The 25,646-nt window shown below is 38.2% G+C and overlaps 1 protein-coding gene across 2 annotated transcripts in view; it reads right to left on the reverse strand.

Moving 5' to 3' along the window:
* Positions 1–6,813: 6,813 nt before the first annotated feature.
* Positions 6,814–25,646, reverse strand: part of LOC110977375 (uncharacterized) — a 39,349-nt gene continuing 20,516 nt past the window's right edge. The window contains exons 1-4 of one of the 2 annotated variants that reach the window (XM_022231435.2): positions 22,032–22,419; positions 14,658–14,734; positions 13,674–13,754; positions 6,814–8,694 (exon numbers count right to left, since the gene is read on the reverse strand). In XM_022231435.2, coding sequence (XP_022087127.1) covers positions 8,650–8,694; positions 13,674–13,754; positions 14,658–14,734; positions 22,032–22,134 — 306 coding nt within the window. In that variant the 5' untranslated portion in view covers positions 22,135–22,419 and the 3' untranslated portion in view covers positions 6,814–8,649. Of the gene's footprint in view, positions 8,695–13,673; positions 13,755–14,657; positions 14,735–22,031; positions 22,420–25,646 lie in introns of those variants that run through there. The other variant, XM_022231434.2, reaches the window with a different exon arrangement.

The raw sequence follows: 25,646 nt of genomic DNA on the forward strand, positions 1-25,646 counted from the left end.
CTGGAGATACAGCAGATATTGTGAAGTTTTAAGATCAAAGGCGGAGATATTTCAACAAAATTTCATTTTGTGTATTATGTTTCTTAACTCGCAGCTGGATCCCACCCCCCCGCATGTGGCCATGCAATGATATCTTTCCCTTTTACTTTATAATTTAAAGACACCTTCCTCATCATGTACGAGGGTTTAACCTGTTTGGGCCAAGCATTTTGTAATTATAAGGTCACTACAAGTTCAGGCCACTGTCCCTTGTTAAGACTTGACTGTTCATGCAGTGACAACGAAAAGGCTCAAAGTTTCAGCTAACAGTCAACAGTATACGTGCACCGCAAAACAATTAATCTGATTAAAATATGGAGTGGGGATTTTGGAAAATTGCAGAGGATTTGAGTTTAGCTTTGGATTTTGAGATCCAAAGTGTAATAATGAAACTGGTATGGTTCTTTGATAAAAGTATAGTCCGTGATCTTGGTGTACAGTATGCATGTTATCAGATGTAAGAAACTTCCAGTCGGTGTTTGAAGATGAAGGAGTGATTTTACGATTTTCACCCGTTTCCTTCCCTGTCCGTGTATCCTTCTTTCCAAGTTTATTGGCTGTGATTTCCTCTGTTTATATTAAGGGTGGAGACAGGCTGCAAATGGGACATTTTCGAGAACTTGTTGTTATGAAATTGTTCTTGTTTCTTTTCCACTTGTTTTTTGTTTGTAATTTGGGGGTAGGGTTCTGACCTAGCCTAGTCTGGCTTCACTCCATCATCACCCTCGTTTCCATGACATTATTTGAGTTTCGCTTAAAAGACCTCTAAACATCAGAGGTGTGCAATGCAATGGACATAAAATGGACAGTGCTCCGACTGGAAATAAAAATGCATTTTTTCCTGATGGGTACCTCGTACTTTGCCTGCTCTTGTGCAAGACTGCTGAAACACGCTCCTCATTATTGAATGCTCTTTAGCTCGGAAGAGCTAAACGCCACTGTAAAGTGTATCTACTGGGAAGGCACTTATGTGGGTACTTCACCGTGTCGCACAGGCGGTGGTTAGCCGGATAGTGTTGCCCCCAGTCCGGTATTCATTTCGCTGGAGGACCTGACGCGTGGTTGCAGACATCATGTCTACCGGCTGAAGATTTTTCATAGGACTATTCTTGAAATGTCACCTGTGAATACGCCAATGAGCAAAGAGCTGACATTGGTTTCATCCATATTACATTTTGGAGTCATTTTTCATTATAGTGATCCAGAAATGTGTCTTTGTGGCAAAAATAGCTCCTTACTATTTTAAGCATTTAATCAGTCAATTTTACAATAGTCATGTCGAATTAGGGTGTCAAGTTGGTGAAGGTCTTTTCTCGCCTTCCTCGGGTTTTCTGTGGATAAATTTACCTGGAGTTTCCTCCTGTTCTAAACATCTCGTCATTGGTCTTTCAACGGTGAGGACCCAAAATGTACAGCTTTCGCTGGCTAAGCTTCTCTCATCTGCCTGTGGGTAACATCAAATTAAATCAACTGAGACATAGTTTGATAGCACCGGTAACTTTAGTACCAATCGGAAAGAAATAGTAACCATAAACACTTCTGAAAAAAATGGTCTCTTGATCATCTGGGCGTTAAAGACCCACTACGGAGCAGTTACAGGGATTCGTTTATTATAATCACTCCCTTGACGCACCAATAGCATATTCATGATTAGGGTTTTCCGTACTTTACAACTACCTAATATCCATTTGGGGATGTTGCAAAGTTATAAACTTTTCTTTTGTTACAAACACTGACCATGGATTAGTCTGAAGTAGTAGTGTTTACTATTATCAGAGCTGTAATAGCTGCAGTTTATGCGTGAAGTTTCGGAACACTTTGGAATATTTGTACTGGCGACCATATCATGAGCGTAAATTCGGAGCCATTAAATTTTGGGGTGATGGGCCATTGAATCTTCCCTTACTTTTTTGTGTTGAGGAAAAATCACACTTATTGTGAAGAATTTTTGGACTTCCAAACATCAAAATGTATTCATTAACACTCAAAAAGAGATAGAAAAAGGGAGAGAGAAGCCATAAATACGCCGTTGTGAAGTTATTTTCTGCAGGAGTGTAATTATTTATACATAATATGATTACAGATATACACCTGTATTACAAAAATTGAACGTGGTGCCATGTGGTGTCAGCACCCATCGAACCCCTACCCCGAATTTCACATTTTCATGGCTGGGCAATTCATCTCCCCCAATCCCCATCCCCCAGATTTGGCACAAATTTCCGCCACTGGACCACGCAGTCATAGTTTGCCAACCATTGGTTGAAAGAAAGTATCGCTGTGACGTAACAAAAGAAAAATCTGTGTGGCCAGATATCACCAAGTGTGTCCCAACAATATAGAAGCAAACCACCTCCCTCCGCTGCGCTTTGTGTGGGTCAGTTCATTCAACAGCTCAGCTCTGTTATTTTAGTGTTATACTTCTGCTTTGACCATTTTGCAGTTGTAAACTCTGAAAAAATTTCCCCATCGATCAAGAGTATAGGCTTATAAGAACAGGGAACGCGCGTCCGCGAGTTACAGGTACTTTTTAGGCCTGCTTCCCTGACGTACTGAGGACTGACCAATGAAAAGGGGCGTGTTTGATGTGTACGGAATACTCGCATCCTAAAAGGCTACCTCTGGCAGAGCTTAACACTGAACGGAGACCGGAACCACAGGGTACCTAGTTGAACCTAAAGAGAAATGCATCTGCTTCGCGAGGTCTGTACACTCAGCCAAACAAGTTAAGGTGACGGCCGCACGCTAGAAAACCACACGGTCGAATTGATTTAGGAAAGACGCCTGAATTGGGGCGTGTAATGCGACAGCTGACGAGTGTCTTTAATTGCTGCCGATCTTGGCTAGACCTTTCTTTGCATCAGAGAAACTTATATGAGCTCATAATCGCGCAGGCATTTGTCATGTAAGCTCAGACGTCAGATGTCTTGAGGATTTTCTAATAAAACTGGTTGGCTGGCGTCATCATCAACCCACACGCTTCCATAGTTATTACTCTCCCATGCATTCATTGTGCTTCGGCTCTAAACGAAATTGAACTTCGAAAACAAGATATATGATAAAGCTTCCATTTAATTTCTAGTTATCACTAAATGTAACTCACAAGACATGCTAGGGGCAATGAGTGTCGTGAACTGATGTTTGCGTATATTTGTCCGCAGGGCCGGGAATTAAATACATGTGCCTTGCATGATTCAAATTACAATATTCTTTGTATGTCGACACAATTGGGTTTCCTTTTCGTTTTTTACGAAAATTATTACTTTTAGCTCGTTATCTGGCAAGGTATAACGAACAGAAATTACGCAGGTTCAATTAAATTTACGAGCAACAATTTGTGAATAGTAGTTGCTAAATCTGACTTTAGAGGGACCATGAAATAGAAACGTTTTACTAAACTGTTCTAAAACCCTTGAAATTGCACCTTCGGGTTTCAATTTACCTGATTTTAAATGTTTGCTCTGCAATATTAACCCATATTTCGGAGTTTTTTTAGTTTTTATGCTAACCATTTGCATATTCATGAGCAAAACTATGGTGTCATCCAAGGCACCGAGCCTCAATGTTGCACTGATAGGTGAACAGAAAATTTCTAGATTTTTTAACCCTGCTATCGTAGATTTCATTTCCTTTGGCAATTTATTATTGTGTAAGTATATGAAAATAGGCAGGCAAGCAACCTTTTCACAGAAATGTTTTCAGATAGCAAATTTAGAGTTTACAATTTGAACAGAAAAACATGCAAACTGAACCATGTCTTCCTTGATTTACATAAAAGCAAAAGCGCTTTCACTTGTCCAGAAATACTTAGTCAATTTGGAAAGTTTTAAAAAGTGCACTTTTCAGTTCACGTAACTCAAAATAAAAAGTCCAACAGTCTTCATACATTTAAGAAGAGTACACAGATATACAAAAAGTGATTCTAAGAAAAATTCATTTCATGGATCCTTTAAGGACAGGTTTAGCAACTATTTATAAAATGTTGCCCATATATCTAAATTCAAATTTAATTTTACTGAATGCGTATCTTTTTACGATCACCAAATCATCTGACATGGTCTTTTTCAGGACGTATCAGGTGGCACATTGTGTTCTTTGCACGGGCTGCCCTTAAAATAGGTGAACAGCTTTCAAACACTTCGTTTTAAAATAATTGAGGCAGTTTTTGACTTTATGTGGGGAGACCATGGACGATAAATATTCAGAATGGTAGGTAATTGTTAGCTTGAAAAGCTCCTTTTATATCTCTTTTTAAAATCCTGTTCTCAAAGTTCATTAGCTTTTGGGGTTGGAATTTTACTTAAATCAAATTTCAATCAGAACCAGAATGTTGAAATCCAACATCTCCTATGCCAGTTCTTGCACATCAGTCTTATGGACGACATATAACACAATCCTCTTGGCAAAATAGAAACATAATAATCACCGTATATTTTCTGCATTTCACTATCAAGCTTTGGCCCACTCTTTATTCAGAAATTTATCTGCTCACATTTTTATCCTGTCTTTGTGTTCACGTTTGATCCAGTCAGGAAAGCTGCAGTTCTTCACAAAGGTTACTGTTTCGGCAGTTACTGTTTCGTCAGTCTGCAATCAATCTGCGGATTAGTTCAACTTGTCTGACTGAAGTACGGACTAGTCCGCTTCCGCCATAAAACAAGTCATTACTAGCTTGGGTCAACTGAAACGGAAAGGGAAGGAGAATTACTGAAGAGCAAGTTCCCTTGAGGCCAACAGATACCTGTTAATACCCTCAAAGAAGTTACCGGGTGATTTCATCCGATAAGACACGATAATGGCTTGGGTCCTGGAGGGTGGCTGCTAGGAAGAGCTTTGAGGTTCATACCACTGTGACGAGGTTCATTATACAATAGTGGGTGGCACTCCCGCTTGTTGAAGTTTCCGAGCATTAATTGTACATTCAATGTCAATGTGTGTGTTTTGTCTGAACAATAATCCTTATTCACGAAGAAGTCATTTTTAACTTGTCCCTCGAATCTGTTTCGTAAACTGTAAACTGTTGTTATGGATGGCACCAGACTATTCTAAAATTGTGTTCTAAGCCTCCTTTTCAGTAATTCAAAATCTGGCTCAAACACTGAGGTATTTTTATCACAAATGTTCATCAGAGTATTTGGGAACTTATTTGTCGTGAAATTAAATTTTATTGCTTTTATTTTTATCTGCAAACCCGTGACACATAATTTTGTACGGGGACATCATGCAAGCCTTTTAAATTTACAAGATATAGTGGGCAATAATCATTTAGTACTTTCAGTACTTGTCAGTGATTTCGAACAGGTATGTTTGATATTAGGGTTTTAGTGTAAGTTACCTGTAGGAAGGAAATGCTTCAGTCATTAATTGGGATAACTGTAAGATGCAGGATTGGGTTGATATATAACGCGTGTGTGGCAATAAAATGGATATTTGTCAAGTGATTTTTCCGCTCCTGAACCACACAGCCAACTCATATATACATTACATGTAAGACGTTATCTTATACATAGATTCGTCGTTTCTTGCCTAATTCTTTTATGTTCTTCGAAATGGTCTATGGTTCTTCCCTACCACGACTCCGCAATTTTTTCGCTCACAGTCAAATATTATTAATGAACAAATTCCAACTAACTTAAAGCATGCCCAAAAAGTGGGAATTTGCTGGTTAATAATAATAATTCCCTTGAAGTTACTTAATTGCTTATGAAAAATTGTTTGTCATTTGTATTTACAAGAAATACAAACGCTTCCAAAATTTTACATCAAAATAAAAGTTTCCAACAATTCTGTTGTCCAAAGATGATGCATTTTAAAAAGGGGACAGGATGATGACGACTTGTGAAGAATGGAGGATTGATTTCTAAGGGATATCAATCTCCGAATACTTGAAATGGTATGAAACGAAATATACATTTCGATCTTGCAAATTTAAATTACTTAACTTATGGAAAAGACTTAGCCAGGTATCCTACAGTTACCCCCGATCGTCCCTTTTATGCTGAATTCGATCTTTAAAGGTCACAGATTTAATTTACGAACAAAAGAAAACATGCTGATATATTCAAACACAAGTTTTATACTTCAAGTTTCAAGATTCGTAGCGCATATTCCGAAGAAGGAATAGGCCTATTGCAAGGAAAACCTCTCCCCATATGTATTTCGCGGCAGCAGGATATTTTATAACTGAAGCTTTTTTCAAATATAGAAAAGGTTGTCGATTAGCACTTACTTATGGCTCAGTGTCGTGATACGGTTGTCGTTTTGGCATTCATAGTGACCGTGTTAAAATTTTGCGGTTATTGCAGGTTTTTGTTGGTTGTCGGTGTTCTGAATGCTAAATTTGTGGTCACTATCGTTTTGCTGGTTTGGACATTGTAACTTTTTGTTGTTTCGTTAGCTGATTCTTATTCTGATATTGTTGGTGTGATGATAGGGTGGTTTATGGTTACTATTCCTCGATTTTATTACTGGGACCAATTACTGTGATTGTTATGGTTAATTGTTGCTGATATTGTTTTTACAGCTGTAGTTAATGTGGCTGTATTGGTGATAAATGAGTTTCCACCTTGGGAGCGAAATTTGGAAAATCTGCAGCAAAAATGTAACTGAGACTAATGTACTTTGACCAAGTAAGGTGTCATGCCATAAAATACCACCACTCACCAACGTGACAAAATTAATGAAATAAAAGGATGACGGTTCAGTTATTCGCAGTACTCAACAGCATTAGTCACGAACCACTCGACGGGAAGAGACATAGCAGTTACACCAACATATTGTAGCTAAATCAATATGTCGCCATTTTATTCCTCAAAAACACAAGATGAAATGATCATAGAAGGCTAATGGTGTGTTTCCCAAACCATTTACAAATCACCCCTGATATTGTATACACGAGAGTAATGATACTGAATATGATAAATTCCTTAGATTTAACGAGTGCCAAACTGTCTTGATATTTAATTCAGGAAAAAAGGTGTATAACTGTAATGAGGCGTTGTTATATGCACAATAACACACTAAAAGCGACTGGGTTGGGCATTAACATTTTACACAGAATCTGCTTATAGCTGTCTACGCATGCATGTTGGTAGTTTGCAAGAAATCGTCGCTGCATCTAAAACTAACAATGATAAAAAGAAAGTGGCAGTTCTGAACGATTTTGCTGCTGTCAAGGAGGAGATGTTGAACTCAGAATAAGGGGGCTACAAAGGAGGGATGCATCTGGGAATTGTTCAAGTCAAACTGCTGCAACATCAACGATGGGATTTCTGAACTTTGTATTTTTAAGGAGAACGCAAGAAGTGCTCACCTGAAATGGTATGTTCGTTGTATTATTGGTAATTGATACTGTGTTACCAAGGGCACAATAACTTATCCATTAGCGTGAAATTGCATTAGTACTCTAGCCATTCCCAATAACCGGCGTCTAACTAAATATTCCTTCAACAAAATATATAAAAGACAAACTACTTCTAGATTTCTACTAAATTGAATATTTACCTACTGAGTTTAACAAACAAAAATAAGAACAAATTTATTTTCCCCATTAGTACGATGCATGGACATATTTGCGTCAAATTTGTAAGCATGCGTATAAAGTAGAAGATTGCTTCTGTATTTTACTTTTGACAAAAATTACCTATTTCAGACGTCTTAGTGGTGCAACTTACTTTAACAAAACTTAAGTGCAATAATTTGAAATGTGACAGCTTTCTTCTAAAATAAGGCTCTGTACGTCGGAGTGCTTGAAAGAAAGTTATTTTCGTATTATATCCATACTTTAACATTCATAATGATTCAGTTGCATTGCTGAGCAAAATAAGGACTACCTCAAAATGAATGGCTGCATCAAGGTACATATTCTTCTCTTCTGAAGTTTAAAACTCGTTTGTATTGTATTACAGCTCAAAATTGTCAAGCATTTGCTTATGAATCGGTTCCTAATATTCTGCAGTGATCAAAAAGTTTTAATTAAACAAGTAAATTATGGAATGAATAGTGTCCTTCACATTGTTTCAGTAACAGGTTTCAGAAACACAAAGGCTCATTGCGTTCTTAAATGAAATTTTTATATGAGAAATACAATCCGTCTTCGTTTTAGTCACGAAATATTAATGATGTTTACTTCCTTTATCGTCCGTTATTTTTGGTAGGAGTTGGTGAATGGGTTGAACGTTTTGCAATCTTCCTACAGACCTTCCAAGGTACAAATATAGGTTATGTGTGCCTTTGAAAACAAAGAAGAATTCCAAATTGAAAGAAGAAGATAAAATTTTATGATGTCATTCATTTACCTTGAGTAGAAATTCGCCTGTATCACTGTGAACAAGTATGCAAAATTCAACATGCTGCTGGACCAGCGAAATGTTTTCTGTCCTTTAGTGTAGTTAGAGCTGGTCAAAACTTTTGGTTACTCGTATTGCTTTCCCCAGCTATACTGCATGTTGATTTTTCCACCCTTGACTTCATTGTTATTTGAGTCGCTGCGCAGTGCATAGGTCGTTGTCCTCTACGGGTTTATTTTCGTTTGAAAATGACAGCTTTTTTCATTATTTGATTCTGGCATGAAGTTGGGTTTTCTTCACGGCAGGCTGGCTCGTTTAACATTCACTCGTCACTCAGTTCATTGTCCATCCTTGCCACTTCCAATAACTGCAGTTTTGAGGAAAAATAAAATATAAAAGTACAATAATCAATTGCGATACGAAGGTTATTCCTTCAAGGTGAACAGAGGACCAACAACATTACAAATGTTCACTGTGATTTCCAAAGCCGTGGTGTATCTATTTGCGATAATCCTCATTTTGATTTTCGTAGCACCCAAAACAACCTCATCTTTGTAAACTCAAATAAGATTAAGGCATATCAAGTAACAACATCATCACGTTTCTTGGGTATCTGGCGTAACTATAACGTGTTGCAGTTTTGCACCCAGGAGACTCATTATTAGAGTGCCATGTCATTTCGTTATATGGAGTTCTAATCATTTTTCAGGATGATGGTAGTGTGATGTAATTCTTTGTATGTTGCACTATTATTATTTTCAGAAAGGGGAACAAAAACAGATCCAAAACAGTGACCTTAATCTACAAGACAATTTTTTTTTATATTTTTAGATTTTTTCCATCCTCAAAAAGAGCGACTCAAACAAATCACCACTCCTCAGGCATTGTTAAATAGAGCTTTTATATTTTAAAAACTATACATCGCAATATCCTTGGTTTTGAGATCTAGACCCTTGAATTCGATATTGGGCAAAAAGACTAGCTTCGCTCAATATTAATTAAAAGGATGTTGAAATATAGTCCGCTATCTCCATTTAACTTGCGGAAGAAAGTGAAAGGCTTCACCATCTGAGTGGATGTATAAAAGCAAATCTTCAAAAATGTTCTTTTAATTGTTTGGAAATTTACAACAGGAAAAAAATTACCTTTTCATTCGAAAGTTGATTAAAGCTCAGATCAAATTATCGGTGGAATCAAATTATTAATGAACGGCACAAAGCCGATAATATCCAACATCAATGCAAGCAGTTCAGAAAATACTAATTTGAGAAAGTTCACGTCACTGATGAAAATCTCCAACCTTTTATCATTATTGAAAAATAATGAGAGGGAGGCAATTTTCATGGCGGGATTTCCTCTCCCTTCCTCCAAAAAGCTTGTCAATCAACACCAAAATGTAGCGGTTAATCCTTGGAGAGACTAAAAAAGAGGCGACATGAAACACACAGAATATTTTCCCTAACCCAAATATACCCCCCATGCTTGATAGTCATTGTGAAGTGAGCCCACTTCACATTTAAAATTAGGAATAACTCTCTGGGGTTATTTTATTTGAATACTCAAACAAGATTACAAAACAAAGCTAAACACGGTACCCGTAAACGTTGACGCATTGATAAAAAGGTTGCAACTACAGTGAATTCTACACAATAACCTTTATAATGCTCCTTAGACTGGGCTGGACTATTACACGCGAAATAAAACCATTACCGGTACAGAAGGCAGTTCGGTAAAAGAATTTTTTTTTCAATTATACGACCCGTAAAAATCTGATGAGTTCGTAAAACTCCAGCAGTGTCGTTTATGTTAGACTAGTGCCCTATTTTAAACATCCAGTAGCAAGTAAAACTGCCACGATCTATGCAATGCAATCTTGATCAAATTAGACTCCTGAATATTAAGGTTTGTTCCGTATTTCACCTCTACATTGGACGTTTGGTGGACTCATTGCAAATTCAGTTTCTTTGCAAGACGCATTGTGTAATTTCTGGTCAAAATAGGTGGGTTTCCCAAGGATATCTGGGCGCTTTTGAAATTCTAATAATACTTTTCAGTCGGTAGAACTGAACGTTTTCCAACGTGTCGTGAAATTGCATTAACGTTCCCTTTTCCTCAACTGATTTTAAATGGTATCTCACAGCAGGAAGCTTGCATATTGGCAACTGCACATGCCAAGGTAGGGCATTTTACGCGAGTATAAACGTGACGTCTAATAAAACTATGAAAGATATTTAATACATGTATCCAATTGAACCAAAAACTTTATAAACAATCGTCATCACGAAAAATACTGTTTTAATGCAGTCACAGTTTAACTTCTAAATGTCCTGAAATATAGGCCTACGTTAGTAGCGCCCTTATTGCAATTCACTAATATCTTTGGGCTTCCAAAATCTTTCTTATCAATGCATGTGGATCGTCTTAAAATTCCTCCATGACACATTTCTCATATTGGTGATGCTTCACTTATCACTTGTTCACTCATTATTTAGCCCTCTTTCAAGATAATCGAATTTTTCGATAGTTTTGCCAACATGTCATAATCCAAACTATGCATATAGCCATTTCGACTGGATTTGTTTATTGTTTTCTATTTCTCGTTTCCTTATTTGTCTTGCCTTCTTGTATATGTGCCGCTGGGTCCAAATATAATAACGATGACAATCATGATAATGACAAAAGTCATGATGTAGGTCTCACGTCCTAAATAGAATGTAAGAAAGGCTGCACGCAATGTAACGGAGGGCGTGAATTTGCTTTCAAAGGAGCAGCAAGAGGCCTATGTTAATTGGACTTTTGGTTAAAAACTTATAATTTGAATATCTGGACATTCTAAGGTTTACAGTTCAAACTTCTTTTCACGTCCTACAATGAGTGGCCTAGTGAAAGACGTCACCAAGACTGTTCACGTTCCCACAAACCTTTAACAATAGTGTAACAGCCCTATATATAGGTGGCAATATGTCTGAGTGCACCTGCTTCCCGTGGATTATTACTATTCATCTGACCAGCTGGTAATTATGTTGCAGGTGAGACCTGTCCTTCACAATAATACACACGCGTTGCTCACCAGAACAATTTAAGTCATAGTAGGTCACACAAAAATGTGAGCAATGATTTCTTATTAAATAGTTGCGTATTCGCCCTTGCCACGACAGGTCGGCACAAATAGGCTTCAGCTTACAGATCTTGTGAGAAGAGGACGGTTTGTTTGTTTGTCAGTTTGTTTATTTTTATTTTCTTGGATCAAAGTGAGTATTTTAGAGAGCAATTTGTGCAATCCAAGCTTGCTATTCAATGTACAACGAGGCATTAATGCATGCACTGAGAAACGTATTAAGAGACGACTCATACCAATTGCTGCGTGTTCTTTCTCTACAGATCAGCGTTATATACGATCCAGCGAAGGATAACCAATCATTCTCAATCACAAGGTCACTTTCACGCGTGACTGTTGACCAGGTGTAATTCGATTAATTACACATCGCAAGATTTTTTTTACGGATTTCGATCAGGATTAGTCTTACCTCCAGTGTAAATCGCTGTAAACATCTGCCTTTATTTCCATTTTCTAACTGTACGAAGATTAAATCTATTGGATGAGACCATATGCTTAGATTTTTCCATTCTTAAGTTTTGTTTAGTGAACTTAAAACCATCGCAAAAGAAAGTTGATTTTTAAGTAATTTCTGTGAGTGCTGATTGATTGTCCACACCACCGCAACACGCAATTGGTAGCTGCCCAAGGGAGCATGAACTTTAAGGTGTGGTTTTTAGTACCATTCCAACTATTAGGCGTCTTCACTTCAGCATGAATTTTGGAGACAACTATCTACATGACTGGATCACTGTCGATAATTTATACATTATTGTCCGCACGTTTTGCATAGAAGCATCCAGTCTTTTGGGGTGGGATGGTTCGTATGCTATTTCATATCATAAATTTGAGCTCTATTCACCGAAGATAAACCAAGGAAGTACGACGAGACAGGTTTTGCTTTTTATGGTAGAGAATTAAAATCCGCTGCAATCAGTGTCTCATAAGAACCCCCCACAAAAAAAGCACACAATTAACGTATTTTATTAAAAATTCTCCCCAACTTATGAGGACGTAAACAATCATTTACCAGAAAATTTCATAGAGTTTGCTCATGCAAATATATCCGATGGCTTGCAACGTATTAATACAGATCCTTCAGTTGAGATTAAAAAGTAGGTACGGGAATTCTTCATCAGAGAAACCTTAGTGGGATATACATCAAAAGAAGTCCCCTTGTCATTTTAGTTTCTCGTTTCATTCATTACTGTTTTCAAATCTCCGACGACATACCTTGAAGCAATGGTTAATGCAAAGATTCCCACATTTTTGCAAGAACCTTAACATTCCCCAAAACTGAATCCAAAACAAAAGTTCGCTCTGGCAACATTTTAATTGACGAGGGGAACGGCTGAGCCTTATCCTTCGATAGCAGGTATTCCATGCGTGTTTCTGGTGCGTCTGTTACGCCCTACCATCTCGGTTAAGCACACATCTTAACAGTTAAAAGTGATAATTTTTCTTGTCATCTGTGTTCATAAATGGTAAGTGTAGAACCCCTGCGTTGGGCCTGCATGATGATGCATATGATATGTCAGAAGGGCATGTTCTTTCATTTTGTCATTTAATATAGGAGAAAAGGCTTCAAGTTTCAGAGGAAAATGAGCAGAACACATATTTTCTGATTTTAGTCAGTCTTAGATTCATACAGAGTTCAGCAGATGGTTGAACCTCAGGTTTATTTTCACGCACATCTATATTTGCCTTAGGTGCAATATTTTTATAAGCATTTCTTTATTTAGGGATGTGAGGCAGCCATGCAGTATCACTTTGTACGGACGCGGTCGTTAATGAGTGTGGAAGCTCTATTCTCGATAAATTAAATAGATACATCACCAATTCACATCCGTTTACAGTGGAATATGGCAGGTGTTAGCAACTGGTTAGAGATATGTTAAAGCGAATCATTTTAAAAACCAATCTAAGAAGCCAGATAAATCCCGTCCAAGCGTACACGTGTTCTTAAACCTTAGTTTGAATGTCCCCGCCAATGCTGCATATTTCTGCGCAAAGCTCCAACGCCCTCAGCCTAATAAACCCAACTGACGCTCTTCACAAGTATCGGCGGTTGTTTACAAGCCACTACCCCACCCCAACGCTAAATGCAATTACCTTTCCATGTCTGTGTAAAACGATGTTCTCAACTAACACATTAACGAAAACCGGATTTCCAGAAAGGAAAAATATGGAATTGTGTCAATTACGGGCGCTGATGAAAAGACTAATGCGTTAACAGACAAAGAACATACCTTTGAAAGCATATGCCTTTTCCCTGGTGAAAGACGAGCAAGGTACCCAGCCATCAGGTTTTCTACAGGCTCCCTTTCAAACTGCAGCGAACAAGTAAATAAGGATACGGGTTTAACGTTCCTTTCAAGAAAATAGGGATAATGACTGAGATTATTTTGATTTCGTGAAGGTGTTGAAAGCGTAAATGTTGTTGTTTCCGGGATAAGGCTGGGATGCATGATATAACACTGTGACTCGTATCACGTCACACTTAAAGCAGGTGATAACTGTTTAGTTGGCAAAGGGGGTTCATTTTCTTTCTGACTTTCACAAGCTTCCTTTGGTCAGTGACGTAAATCTGTGCCAGGAAGTCGGGGGATGGGGGATTGTGGGGGATGGCGTGCCGGGCCATGGAAAATTGAAAAGTTGGAGGGGGATGCTGATACCATATGGCAACAACATATTCTAAGGATGTTGTTCTCCTTTTTGAGTGCTGTTTCAATACATTTCAATATCACTTTGTCCAAAACGTTTTCACAATCCGCCTATTTTTTTAACCACGAAAAACAGGGGAAACGATCCAGTAACCCACCCCTGGTCATAAGTTGGGGGATATATACCCTCATTCTGCAGGATTTACGTCCATACCTTTAGTTAAAATTCCAAAATGTCCAAATGCACATCTCAGTTAACGTTACTTTAATTAATCAGGAAGTCTACGCTCGATCTCAAAGGGTTTTGATTGGTCAGTTTTCATCTTTACTTAACAAAATTTCAAGAACCATTTCACTAATTATTTAGTGAGGTTGTAAACTCTCGAAGGGTTCAAGTCCAACCCATCTGAAAGGGCACGTGCATTTGGCGCCTTGTAAATAGCACATTTTGTATTTCTACGCGCATTTCAGTCTTGTTCACCACCTAAAAAAAACAATTTCCCTGTTAAGAGAAATTAGATTTTGGGATACAAAAAAGCATCATCAAAAATCATATGTATAATTAATTACCTCTTCTGAACCCTCGGCACCATCCATCAGGTTAAGATAGTGTTGAGGCCTCATGCCAGTCTGTGATCTTTTACCATCTGTGGAGAGAAAAAGATAAAAGGAAATCGCAATGAATTTTCAAGAAATTTCCGAAAATCAGGTCTAGGAAGATTAAAACGATACAAACATGTGTTGTCCTCACAGTACCTGCATCAGCCTATAAATTAACAAAATATTAAAATATGTATACTGTACGTGACGTCATGATAGATGGACCGGTGTCAATCTACCGGATATTACCACTCCGATGTTGTTCATACGGATTAGAGTGTACACTGCGAAATGTAAACCCAATATTTATATACATATCCCCTAACATTCCATCTACAACGATTCTCCAGTTCGCAGCTAACCGACCATGGCTCCTAGTTTTGTCTAGTTTATTTGGAACCCCGTGACATGACACCACCTGATTTGTGACTATATTCTTTTAAATATGTTATTGTAAGGTTTGTAGCCATAAATACAAAATTAATTCCAAAGTACTGGTTACTTCATAAGTTGAACAATGTCCTCTGAACTCATGATATTCACTCATTTGCATATATGAAAAGCTTGGAAGAATAACTGAAAGGACACGGATAAAGACTTCATTCAGAAGTCAGTCATTAACCACTTCTGCCGGGCGACCCGTTTTCGAGTACATAGGCTTTATATGCAGAGCGGGGAGCCCGGAACTGGGACAAAAGAGTTGGGCCTTATAACAAAAGACTGTGCTCGGCACAAAAGACTGAGCTGTTGGGCTTTACCGACATTTTTTCGCTCTCAATAGTGAAGAAAATCCAGCCTTGTTTTGAAACATTATAACACGGTTTGAGGCATGTAGAGCGAGCGGATTACCACAGGGGACAAAAGCTCTCCACCACCGCAGCGATGAGTCATATAGCACCGCTGCACGCTAATCTGGCCCCTATTGAAAAGCAGGTCAGCAGTGCACTGTGCCGGTTTCGGGAACAAAAGAATCTTACGTAACACCGTACAATCTAAACTCTTTTTCCAAGGCTGCAGGCCTGGCTGAAATATTCAGGAATCAATGAATTTTACCTGTCAGCTTTAGAATAGTGTCTAAAGAGCCCTTCATTTTGGTATAAACGGCCATTAGATGAAATGAGGAATTTTTGAAGAACTTTGAAAACGGAAAATTTTGAAAATGAACCGGCATCTTGTCTTGTTCAAGAAAAATCCACCCGGCAGCAAGTGGTTTTAAATGCTTCATATAAGTTAGAAATGATTGTAATAACTAGTACTGATTCCTGTGAAGAACAAAAAATTCAAGATTGTCATAAAAGAATCCTGTTATTTTTCGCACTAGACACATCCAAAATGTTTTCAAAGATTAAATTTGGGGTTCAATATGTGCAAATGAAAACGTATAAACTGAATAATGTCTTCCAACATTTACACCACAGCAACAGCGCCCTCACTTGTCTAGAAAAGTTGGGACCATTTTTTTAAACGTAAAAGGCGCATCGCTTCAGTATTCTAAACTCCAAAGGATCTCAAACGATTGCCAAATATTGAATAAAAGTATAAAAAAGCACCAAAGGCAAGTTTAAGAAAAATTCATTCCAAGGATTCTTTAGTTTGGCTCGGTTCAGATATGTCGTAGACTTTTTTTTTTACTTTATAAATCACACAGAACGTCCAAAGCATAACTTTGCTACCTTAAGTGATGGCATTATTGAGAGCTGAGGTTATAAGGTTAATCTCCAAGGACTCAGTTTTTGTTTTTATTGAGGGGTGACAATTTCTGTACATTTTTGCTACATTTCAAAGGCAATTTCTTGCAAAACTTGTAACTGGTCTTCGGCCCCAATATTCAACGATGCATTTTAATTGTCCATACCGCTATTGAGTTCCTTGACAGCGTAACCTAAAAGAAATATCTCTGGTGTGTGACCCCACACCGGCTGTAAATACTGAGTAGGTCAAAAAGATCAAATCATCAAACGCGTCAGCTAATTCAGCAAGAGTGCTCGTTTGTCCCTGTGGCCTCCCCTCTGGCAGTTGCCAACAAAGAAAATGAGAACTACTCGCCGATTTTCAGCCTCAAGAGAATTTATTTGACTGGAATTTTCCGCAAAAATGTTTTTTATTTTGTCTTTGAATTTAGTTGTGTAATAATTTTATATATCTGTTAAAAAAGTTTAGGAGCCGTGCCTGTTGACGGCCTTCCCAAATTTCCCTGCAATGATTTATTCCGTGTGGCGCTGCTCATCCAGATATCTGAATGTTGATCCTCCATTAAATGCCAGCCTTGTGACTCAGGTCCAATTATTATCGGAAGTCAGTTCCCTCGGCGAGATTTTAGCATGCTGAATACCGTGTTAAAGGGAATTAAGGATTCTCATTCTTAGGTTGTGCTATGAAAGTACAGAAACTCATATCCCTGGTTATACTATAGGAAAGCCTTTTAGTTACTTAAAGAGATAGCTTGCGTTATTTTTTTCTAGTTAGTGTATAACTGTTTCATTCCATCATACCCTGGCTGGATGTTCAGTAATATTAAAAATAAGTTTTTTAGTGCATGAGACACATTATTTATGTTTTTTTAATATTGGCTATGTCCTAAAAGTTAAAAGCCTTTTAATCCAGCTTAATGGGGATTACTGACTATTTTCAACATATTCAAATGGTTTTTCGTGGCAAATTTGAAGAAAAAAAAAACTGTGCGATATGGATTGGAATACCTTCTCCATATGTTAACTACGCAGAATTTGGACAATAAGAATATTCCATCATTTCCATTAAACAACTGCTCTCAGCAAATGTTCAGGAAATTCAAAGTATCCATCATCTGGGAAAACTGGTAACTGGTCCTAGAGTTAGTTCTTGGCCAGGGATAGGACACCCAGATAGCCGACAACAGACTATACAGACATGGTATGGTTTATATATGTGGCTGCTACCAAGATGCACATGGTTCAAGTTGTTTTCTATTCATTCTGTTTTTGTTTGCGTATGTGTGTTTGTTTGTGTGTGTATTTTGGCTTGGGTTTTTTTCTTTTCAAAAGTGACACTGAAAGCAGCTGTTGCAGTCTACAGTATAATTAATTCTCCAGCCATACAGCTTGTGCTTGAAGCTCAAGAACAAAGCACTCTTTGAGTACTACTCGGTGGTTTATGATTGGTCCCTGCCCAGGAAGCTCTCAGTGACACAACCCTCATATCGAGTGTTTTAAGCTAGAGTTTGAGTGTTGAGGAGATGTAAAGTAGCAAGGACATTAACAGATACGAAAGGCATTTGTGGAACACATCTAGGTTTCATCGATTATAAGTTTCAGTGAGATTACACTGCACGTTGAAGAGCACTGTGGCTAACCAAGGGCATCGTTTGTCAAAAGCTCAATCGATTATTGGAAAGCGCAAATAGAAGACGACAGTGGCGTTTTTCAAGTGGAGATGAACGGCACAGTACTCATTGTAATCGTGTAATTGCAATTCAATTCTGCGTGGGTTAAGGTCAGCTGAGGCAAAATTTACAATTGCAAAAAAAATATGCAGTACATATTCATATATTTGTGCCAAATGTAATGTAATACATCGGGCTTCGAGGGGTTATAATTGGGTACAATTTCATAAATTAAATGAAACCTCGCCGGAGAGGATGAAGACATATACCTCAACAAATAAGTGCAATTTTAAGGAAAAGTTCAAATAAAATGTTTCGTGAAATAATCTGAATATGACAATAATCGTTTGTTTCTTAGGGTAAAATGTGGCCAACGTTTGGGGAGACGTTTTCCCGAAATGCAGTCGCCGCTAAATTGCTAGAGTGTACAGTGTATTACTTTAAATTCATGAAAAATCATCCCAGTGACAAAAATTTTAAGTGATAACTGACAGAAAAGTATGTCACATTGCTTGAAGTCAATTCCACGAAGCACGAAATCTGAACGAAGAGGCGGTCAGTTACTTTTGACCTCAAAAGAATGCATTTTTGTGTCCCACAAAGAAGTAAAGAAAGACTTCCCAAACCCCTCCTTCAAAATGTATATCAACAAATATCAAGAGGTTTCCCATCCCTTTAAATAAACGTCTCAGGTTGTATACTGGGTTGTATTTATTTCCCCTCAGCTATCGATCCCGTATGCGAGCAAAACCAACAAAACATCTCTACGCAATTTGCTTTTGTACGCGGAAGCGTCAATTTGCAATCCACTTTAAAATGCTCTCCTAGAATGCATCAGTGTCACTGTCATATCCAAGAGAAAAATTCATACCAATTCTTGTTTGCTTAAAATGAGCCATATTTACTTCCAGGCATAACCATGCGTGGAGATGTTATAGAAATTGAAATCAGAAGTAAAGACAGCGTTGTGTACGCAGAAATGCTTATCAACCTTAAATATTCATCCAGACTCATCTAAAAGATTCGTTGTGGCTCGAGTTTTCTTGGCTTATAGGTACTGCCGAACAACCAAGTTAGGATTCCATTTCGCAATGACAGCCAGGTGAGATCCCTCCCACTACTTAGTTCGAACTTCAGTACTATCAGGAGGGGAAACTGTTTTCATTTTTTAAAAATATTTGCTGACGCTCGCAGTCCCGTAGGGTGCTTCACCGCTTGCATCCAATAGCTAGCACAAATTGCCGACTGACTTGCTAGAGTGTTATTGTTTCACGTGTTTAGCCTTATTATATTTCCAGGATTTCAGGATATTTTCTGTTTAGACTTCAATCTTGGAATGATTTTGGTAACAGATATAACATTAAAACTGACCATTCCAAATTTACTACAGGTCTAATTCCAGGCTTGTTTTAGACACCAGAGATCGTAATAATGTTGAACATTACCTTCTGCTGCACTTCTGCAATCGTCTCAGCCATAATTAGGAAGTTAAACATTGAAGACATATTCCACCACGCGTTTAATCGGTTTTATGGCGTTTTTCATTTACACCAATATTATTTGCTTGAAGTAATTGGTTGATTTAATTTCGTACATCACAATAAGAATAGAATGAAACACGTTTATTTATATAATGAATAATGATAATGAATGGCGGATACCAGGCAGAAAGCAAACTATTGTTCATAGCCTGGCTCCTTATTTCTCACAATAATATCCATATGCAGCTATTACAAGGTATAGAAGAAAGAGTCAACAACTCTACGGTTTTGCGTACAACTTTCACTCTTTTGAAAATAAGTATAAACCCGAACACTGTCCAAGATCCTCAAATATCCCCCAGGTCTATCATTCCAAACTCAACCACCAACAGAGGGTGGTTTCTCAAACTAATACTGTCAGAATGTCCTTTGATAGTGAAAAATTTAGTTCTTTAAAAATAAATTCGATTTAGCCATGTCTCTCCCTCATCACAGATGACGAAATTAACTGGATGCAGGATTTTAAAATATCAATTGTCTGCGGAGAATTTTACAAGCAGCAATGCGTAGTTGGCCATACTGCATTACAGTAATGCCCTTTATTACAAAGTCATTAGTTGTTCATGAAAGCCAACGAAACACGGTCCCTACTAAGCTAGGCCCAAACAAAACTGGAGTTTCTTGCTATTAGCAATAACCCACAACATTGGGGAGGAGGTTGTGATAAATTGGTCAATTTGTAGGGAATACGGATGTGCTTCCTGGTAGTGATTCGTGCGGCTAGTTGGAGTAGAGCTGCAAGCGCTTACTGGATCTTTGGATAAAGGCATTTGAAGTGTAAGTATGTCGAGCAAAGAATATTCCTGTTCACTTTGATACATTCTGTATCCTTGATGGTACCTACAATCTGATGAATTTTTAAGTACCAAAGACTCTGACTTTTGAATGAAATTAGTCCATCGTGCTGAGTTATCTTTCCTGTACGGATAGCATGAATGTTGTTGTAAGAATACCCATCATATTTCTCCTTTTAAATAGGCTTAGTTGAATTCTGTCTCTTTTGACGCTACGTGAGAAACTATCTTGAGTTGAAGTTCATGGTTTGTCACCCTTTTACTTTTTTTGGTTAATTTTAAATGTGTGTAAACCCTCTAAAAACCTCCCGGGTTAGATTGACCCGGGCAAAATGACCCAAAACAGATCAAAACGACAAGAAAGTGTCTCTTTTTGACCCACAAAGGTCTGAGCCCTATAGGACCGACCCGAATTCCAAGTCAAACTGACACGAACATCTTAGAGTGAAGGAAGAGTTATCCCTCACAAGACTGTATAATTCTTTTGTAACAAACAGATCCACCATTGCGTAACTTTTATGACAAGAATTGCTATTGATTAAAACGATAACAATTACATTCAAATTCAGTTTATTTCTATGAACTAACAAACATTTAATTTTCGGTTTGGCTTGTCTTTTAATATTGGTAATATCGACATGGTTAATGATACTATACATCCCCATGTGCTCATAGATTCCAACATTTTCTTTCGGCTTATACGCCAACGGAAAATTTTGTCAACTATGAAACTCCTTTTTATATAGGAAAATTCCTGAGCTGTCTGAAAATGACTGTCGGTGCAACCTGCAAGTACAAATTTTCTTCTTACAAAAGGTTCTCGATTTACGGACAGTTTACATTCCTGTGAGTTGTCTGTATGTCAAAAACAAAAACTTCAGCGGGTTTAGGCTCAGTAGTTATTTTGGGCAGGATTTGTGATATCCAGCAATGATTTGGGGAATAATTTCGGAATAATCAGCGACGTTGGGCAGTAGTGTAGCCAGGGGGCAGAGTGAAAGAACACGAAGGGATGAATTGTTTAAAAAAAATTGGAACGGAAAAAGGATTATACAAAATCGGGACGGTGAGAGTAAGATGCAACTCAGCAACATCTCTTTCAGTTTTTGCACTTTAAAACAATCAAAATGAAATAGATATAAAATAATGTTCAACCTTTAAGAGGAGTAAAACGTTGCACAAAAATTTGTCTTGTCAGCTGTCCTCTTCCGGGATGCGCGGACATGTTCTTAGGCACAAGTTGTTCTAGTGAGCGCATGTTTTAATATCGTAAAAATCAGGGCATGGACATCCCAAAGAGCAGTTTTCAAAATGAAGCAGTTTCATTGACATTGATTCCCTTCAACCAAAACAGACAAACAAACAAATGAACAACAAAAAACCTCACCACAAAAAAACCACAAGAATAACAGATATGAGATTCCCCATTTACATGGAATTAAGGTACACCATGTCACACCGAACGACTTTTAGACGGTCACTTTTGCCATTAATGCTAAACGTTCCATAGTCAGCCATAGAACCACTGATTGTGTATAATTTTGTAAAACGGAACATCCGCGTAGATTTATGTCACAGGAAAAATGTTTGAATACATCTTCATTGTAAATATCTCTAAGTTTTCCAAAGTATAAGGTTGAAAACTTACATGTCGGTCCAAAGATTCTGTTGAAGTTTGTTCGTGGTTGTGCAAGGCACATTACTGAGAGGCACATGATAGCCACAGCTAGCCGTTGAGATGTGCTCACCATTGTTGATACAAGGGGAATGTCAATGATAAACAAGCCTCGATTAGAAACGGCTCCAAAATTCAGCCTCAGAGAAGACACGTCTAATGGTGGTAAACACCCCAGTGTTGCGTACGGCCCCAGTCGTTTGAACTCAGATCTTCAAGGATTACTTTTCAGGAACCGTGGAATCGGTTTTATCACGTTGTGTCTTTTCCAATCTTCTGTCGCTTCTGCAGCTTCTCTCCCGTGCCGTCTAGAGCCAAGTCGTATTTTCTTCTGCACAGTTGCTGGATTACAAGGGCTCCTTATATACTTTCTTCGTCGGTCATCTAACTAGAAGGCTTGATGTGATTTGGCCTTGTCAGCTCAGCCAATGCACGACTGGAGAGCGCAGGCGGGCAGGCAGGGAGTCACTCGTAGGTCAAAAAACGAGTTTTTCTAAATATTAAGTTCCATTCATCGAGCCACCAGTCCAAAATACATGAATGTGCTTCTTTTTGGCGCCCTTACAAACAACAGGATGGAGCCCTGAGAAGAAGCTGTCTAAGATTTCATACTTCATGTCTCGACATGATAGTGAATTGTGGTCCGTCATCCCAATTCGTCATCAAGCAAGAACAACTTAAGTGCAACCAAAAACGATCGCTAAAAGACCAAATGAAGAAACGCCTTCGGTATACGTTTGTTTTGACAACCTTTCTTTGTTCTTTCTCCAAAGTTGTTTTCAATCCTCGGAATCCTGCGGGAAAGTGACTTGACATTTTGAAAATGTTTTTATGACATCTGTGTGTTTGTGTGATATTGATTTACATTTGTAGCCGGATTGAATCATACTGATCACCATTAGTGGAAATATGGGATATTCTTCTCTTCTGGAAACATTAATGAAATCATGGTAGGCGGGCTGGTTAAGGATACGCTTTACTTGCAGGCACCGGGGGCGCTATTTGTACATATGTGGACAATGTATATTATTAAGTATAACTACATGTTCTCAAGACTACATAGGTGAACTTAGTACTTTTCTACAGCAGTTTTAGAAATTATTAACATCTTCAAACAACTTTGACATTTGGACTGCCCTGTTGAAAGATCTTTCAGAAACAACGTACTGTATGCATAAGTTTCTCCCGTGCGGCGACATTCCTCAGCTCTAGAATAACTTCCGGTTGGTGGGGGCCTTTAAAGACAAGCATTGTTCATAGATTAAAATTGGTTCCTGTGAACATGATTGCGAACCTTTCTCTCGGGACACTTCAGTAAACAGAATTGACACGTAAATTAACACAAAATTGATATTGTCCACTGGCTTCCTTTTTAAAGACTGGATGCATGGCGTTTTACACTGTGTGTAAATTCGAAATTAATTTTAGTCGCCCTCGTTTCTTTCGAAATACCGAAACACGGCAAAGTGGGAAAGGTGGAGAAAAAAAGAGCCGATGGAAAAAATTGGACCTTTTATGAAGATGGGTTTTTCAGCTAATTTGGAACTTTCCATTCACTAAATGGACGTGTTGGGAACATCTTAGATAGTAACTAACTCTTGGAAATGACGTTACACGTCCCTTGCATTGTTCAAAGCCCAAATATAAATTCGCTTCACCAGTTTGCCTATACATAATCCGCCAACTAGCAAACTATCTGCATTCCACTACCAACCACCACTACCAGTGATCAGTACTACAGCCCAAAGGACGTGTAGAGAAAAGGAAAGTGCCATCTTGGCAAGAATTCGTTTTTCTTGAGGCTATTATCTTTTGCACGATAAGCGGTATGAGGATGCAGGGCACACTGAATTTGCAAAAACAGTAACATTAGGTTAATGAAAGTTAAGATTCTGGGTGTACATCAAGCCAAGCCTACCGGTAAGGCACTCCATGACCAATAATTTAAAAAGTACTCAAAATTCTGTGAAAAGCTGTTATTAACAACGAGCAACACAGCCCTGTTTGTGTAATATAATACATCCCTCGTCTAGACACAATACTTGCAGAAACACTCATCATTATAACGTTTCAAGTACGTTCATATGTAACACAATCACCCATTTCAAAAACTTACCACTGTCAATTTATTGTGAAAAGATCAGGTATAATTCTGTATCGCACCACTTTATCAAATCACCTGGAGATACGTGATCTTTTTAACCGAAACTTAGATTCCAAAGAGGCTGGAAACAGTTTATATTCATCTAAAGCAACACGCTAGGATTGAGTAAAACAATTAGCCTAACGAATGTTGTTCACTAATATAAATCGGTTTCGATCATGGGCTGTTCCCTTACTTTTGACCTCTATGTCAATCTTTAAAAATTCATGAACCGTGTTAATGTGAAACACTGGCGTCGCTAGAGGGGATGTGGGGCTGTTACAGCCCCCCATGAGTCAGTTTTGTTGGCAAAATCAGGTTGTTGTAGGCAAGAATGGAGGAAAAGGAAAAAAGGGGGGAGGTAAGAGTCAGGTCTGGGAATCAGACCACCATTACACTCATCATTTGCTGATGGTCTGTCTGCAAATTTCATGATGGCATACTCTCATCATTTAAAATGGTCTAGCTGGCGATTAATATTTTTCACAGTAGAAATAGTCTGGTTTAGAGACTGACGATTTCCAGAATGATTTGCCAATAAAAAATGAAAATGATGTTTTTGCTTTGTTAGTGTTGGTTGTCTTGAATTACTTGGTGTTCAAGAATTTTTTGAATATCAAATTCATACTTTAGTTGTGTTTCGCTTTTACTGAGCCGCTATGCAAATAAACTTTTCTCTTGCACACTGCATAAGGACGCTTGTAGTCGGTAATCTCTTGAATTATCGCCCAGACAGACATCACAAAGTATTGGGGGAGTCAAATAGCATAATCAATTCACATTGACCCACTATGGCGTGCAAAGTTAACATTTAATCTGCGTATACAGATATCTCTATTCCTAGATGTGCCAAGTTAAAATTTATTCCCGGAATAGAGATGTCTCTATTATTAATAGAGATATGTCTATCAGGAATAGAGATGTCTCTATTGATAATAGAGATATCTGTGTATGCGGATTAAATGTTAACTTTGCACGCCATAACCCAGAGTAAGTGGTAGTCCTAACTCGCGTGTTGTTCAAAGAAATGAATTCCATCCAATAAGGCTAGAACATTCCGAAGACAGACTTCACCAGTGTTCTAGGAAAAGGACAGTGTGGGTACTGTGAACAAAATAATGAACTCCTCCCCCATCAGGCACCCCTCCTCCACAAGATAAGTCACTGCAGTACATGGCGCGACCATCATGGACACCAATAAGGGACCAGGAATGAATAACGTGATTGTCACGGATGAAAAGCTAAGAGGTGCCTGTGGATATTAATTAACGAGTAAAACAAACACTGGCTTCAATCAGGTAGTGACGGGACGTTAAACAAGCACTCTGTATAAAACGAGTGCAATGTGACGTGTACAGTTTGGGCACTCGCGATACATCTCGTTAAAATGCTTTTGTGGAGAAGGCTACATGTCATAGGCCTAGTCAGTGGGATGGCGTCAAAGG

This window comes from Acanthaster planci, linkage group LG08 (assembly GCF_054643075.1).
Source record: "Acanthaster planci isolate LZ-2023a linkage group LG08, COTS_SCS, whole genome shotgun sequence".
Classification (NCBI taxonomy): Eukaryota; Metazoa; Echinodermata; class Asteroidea; order Valvatida; family Acanthasteridae; genus Acanthaster; species Acanthaster planci.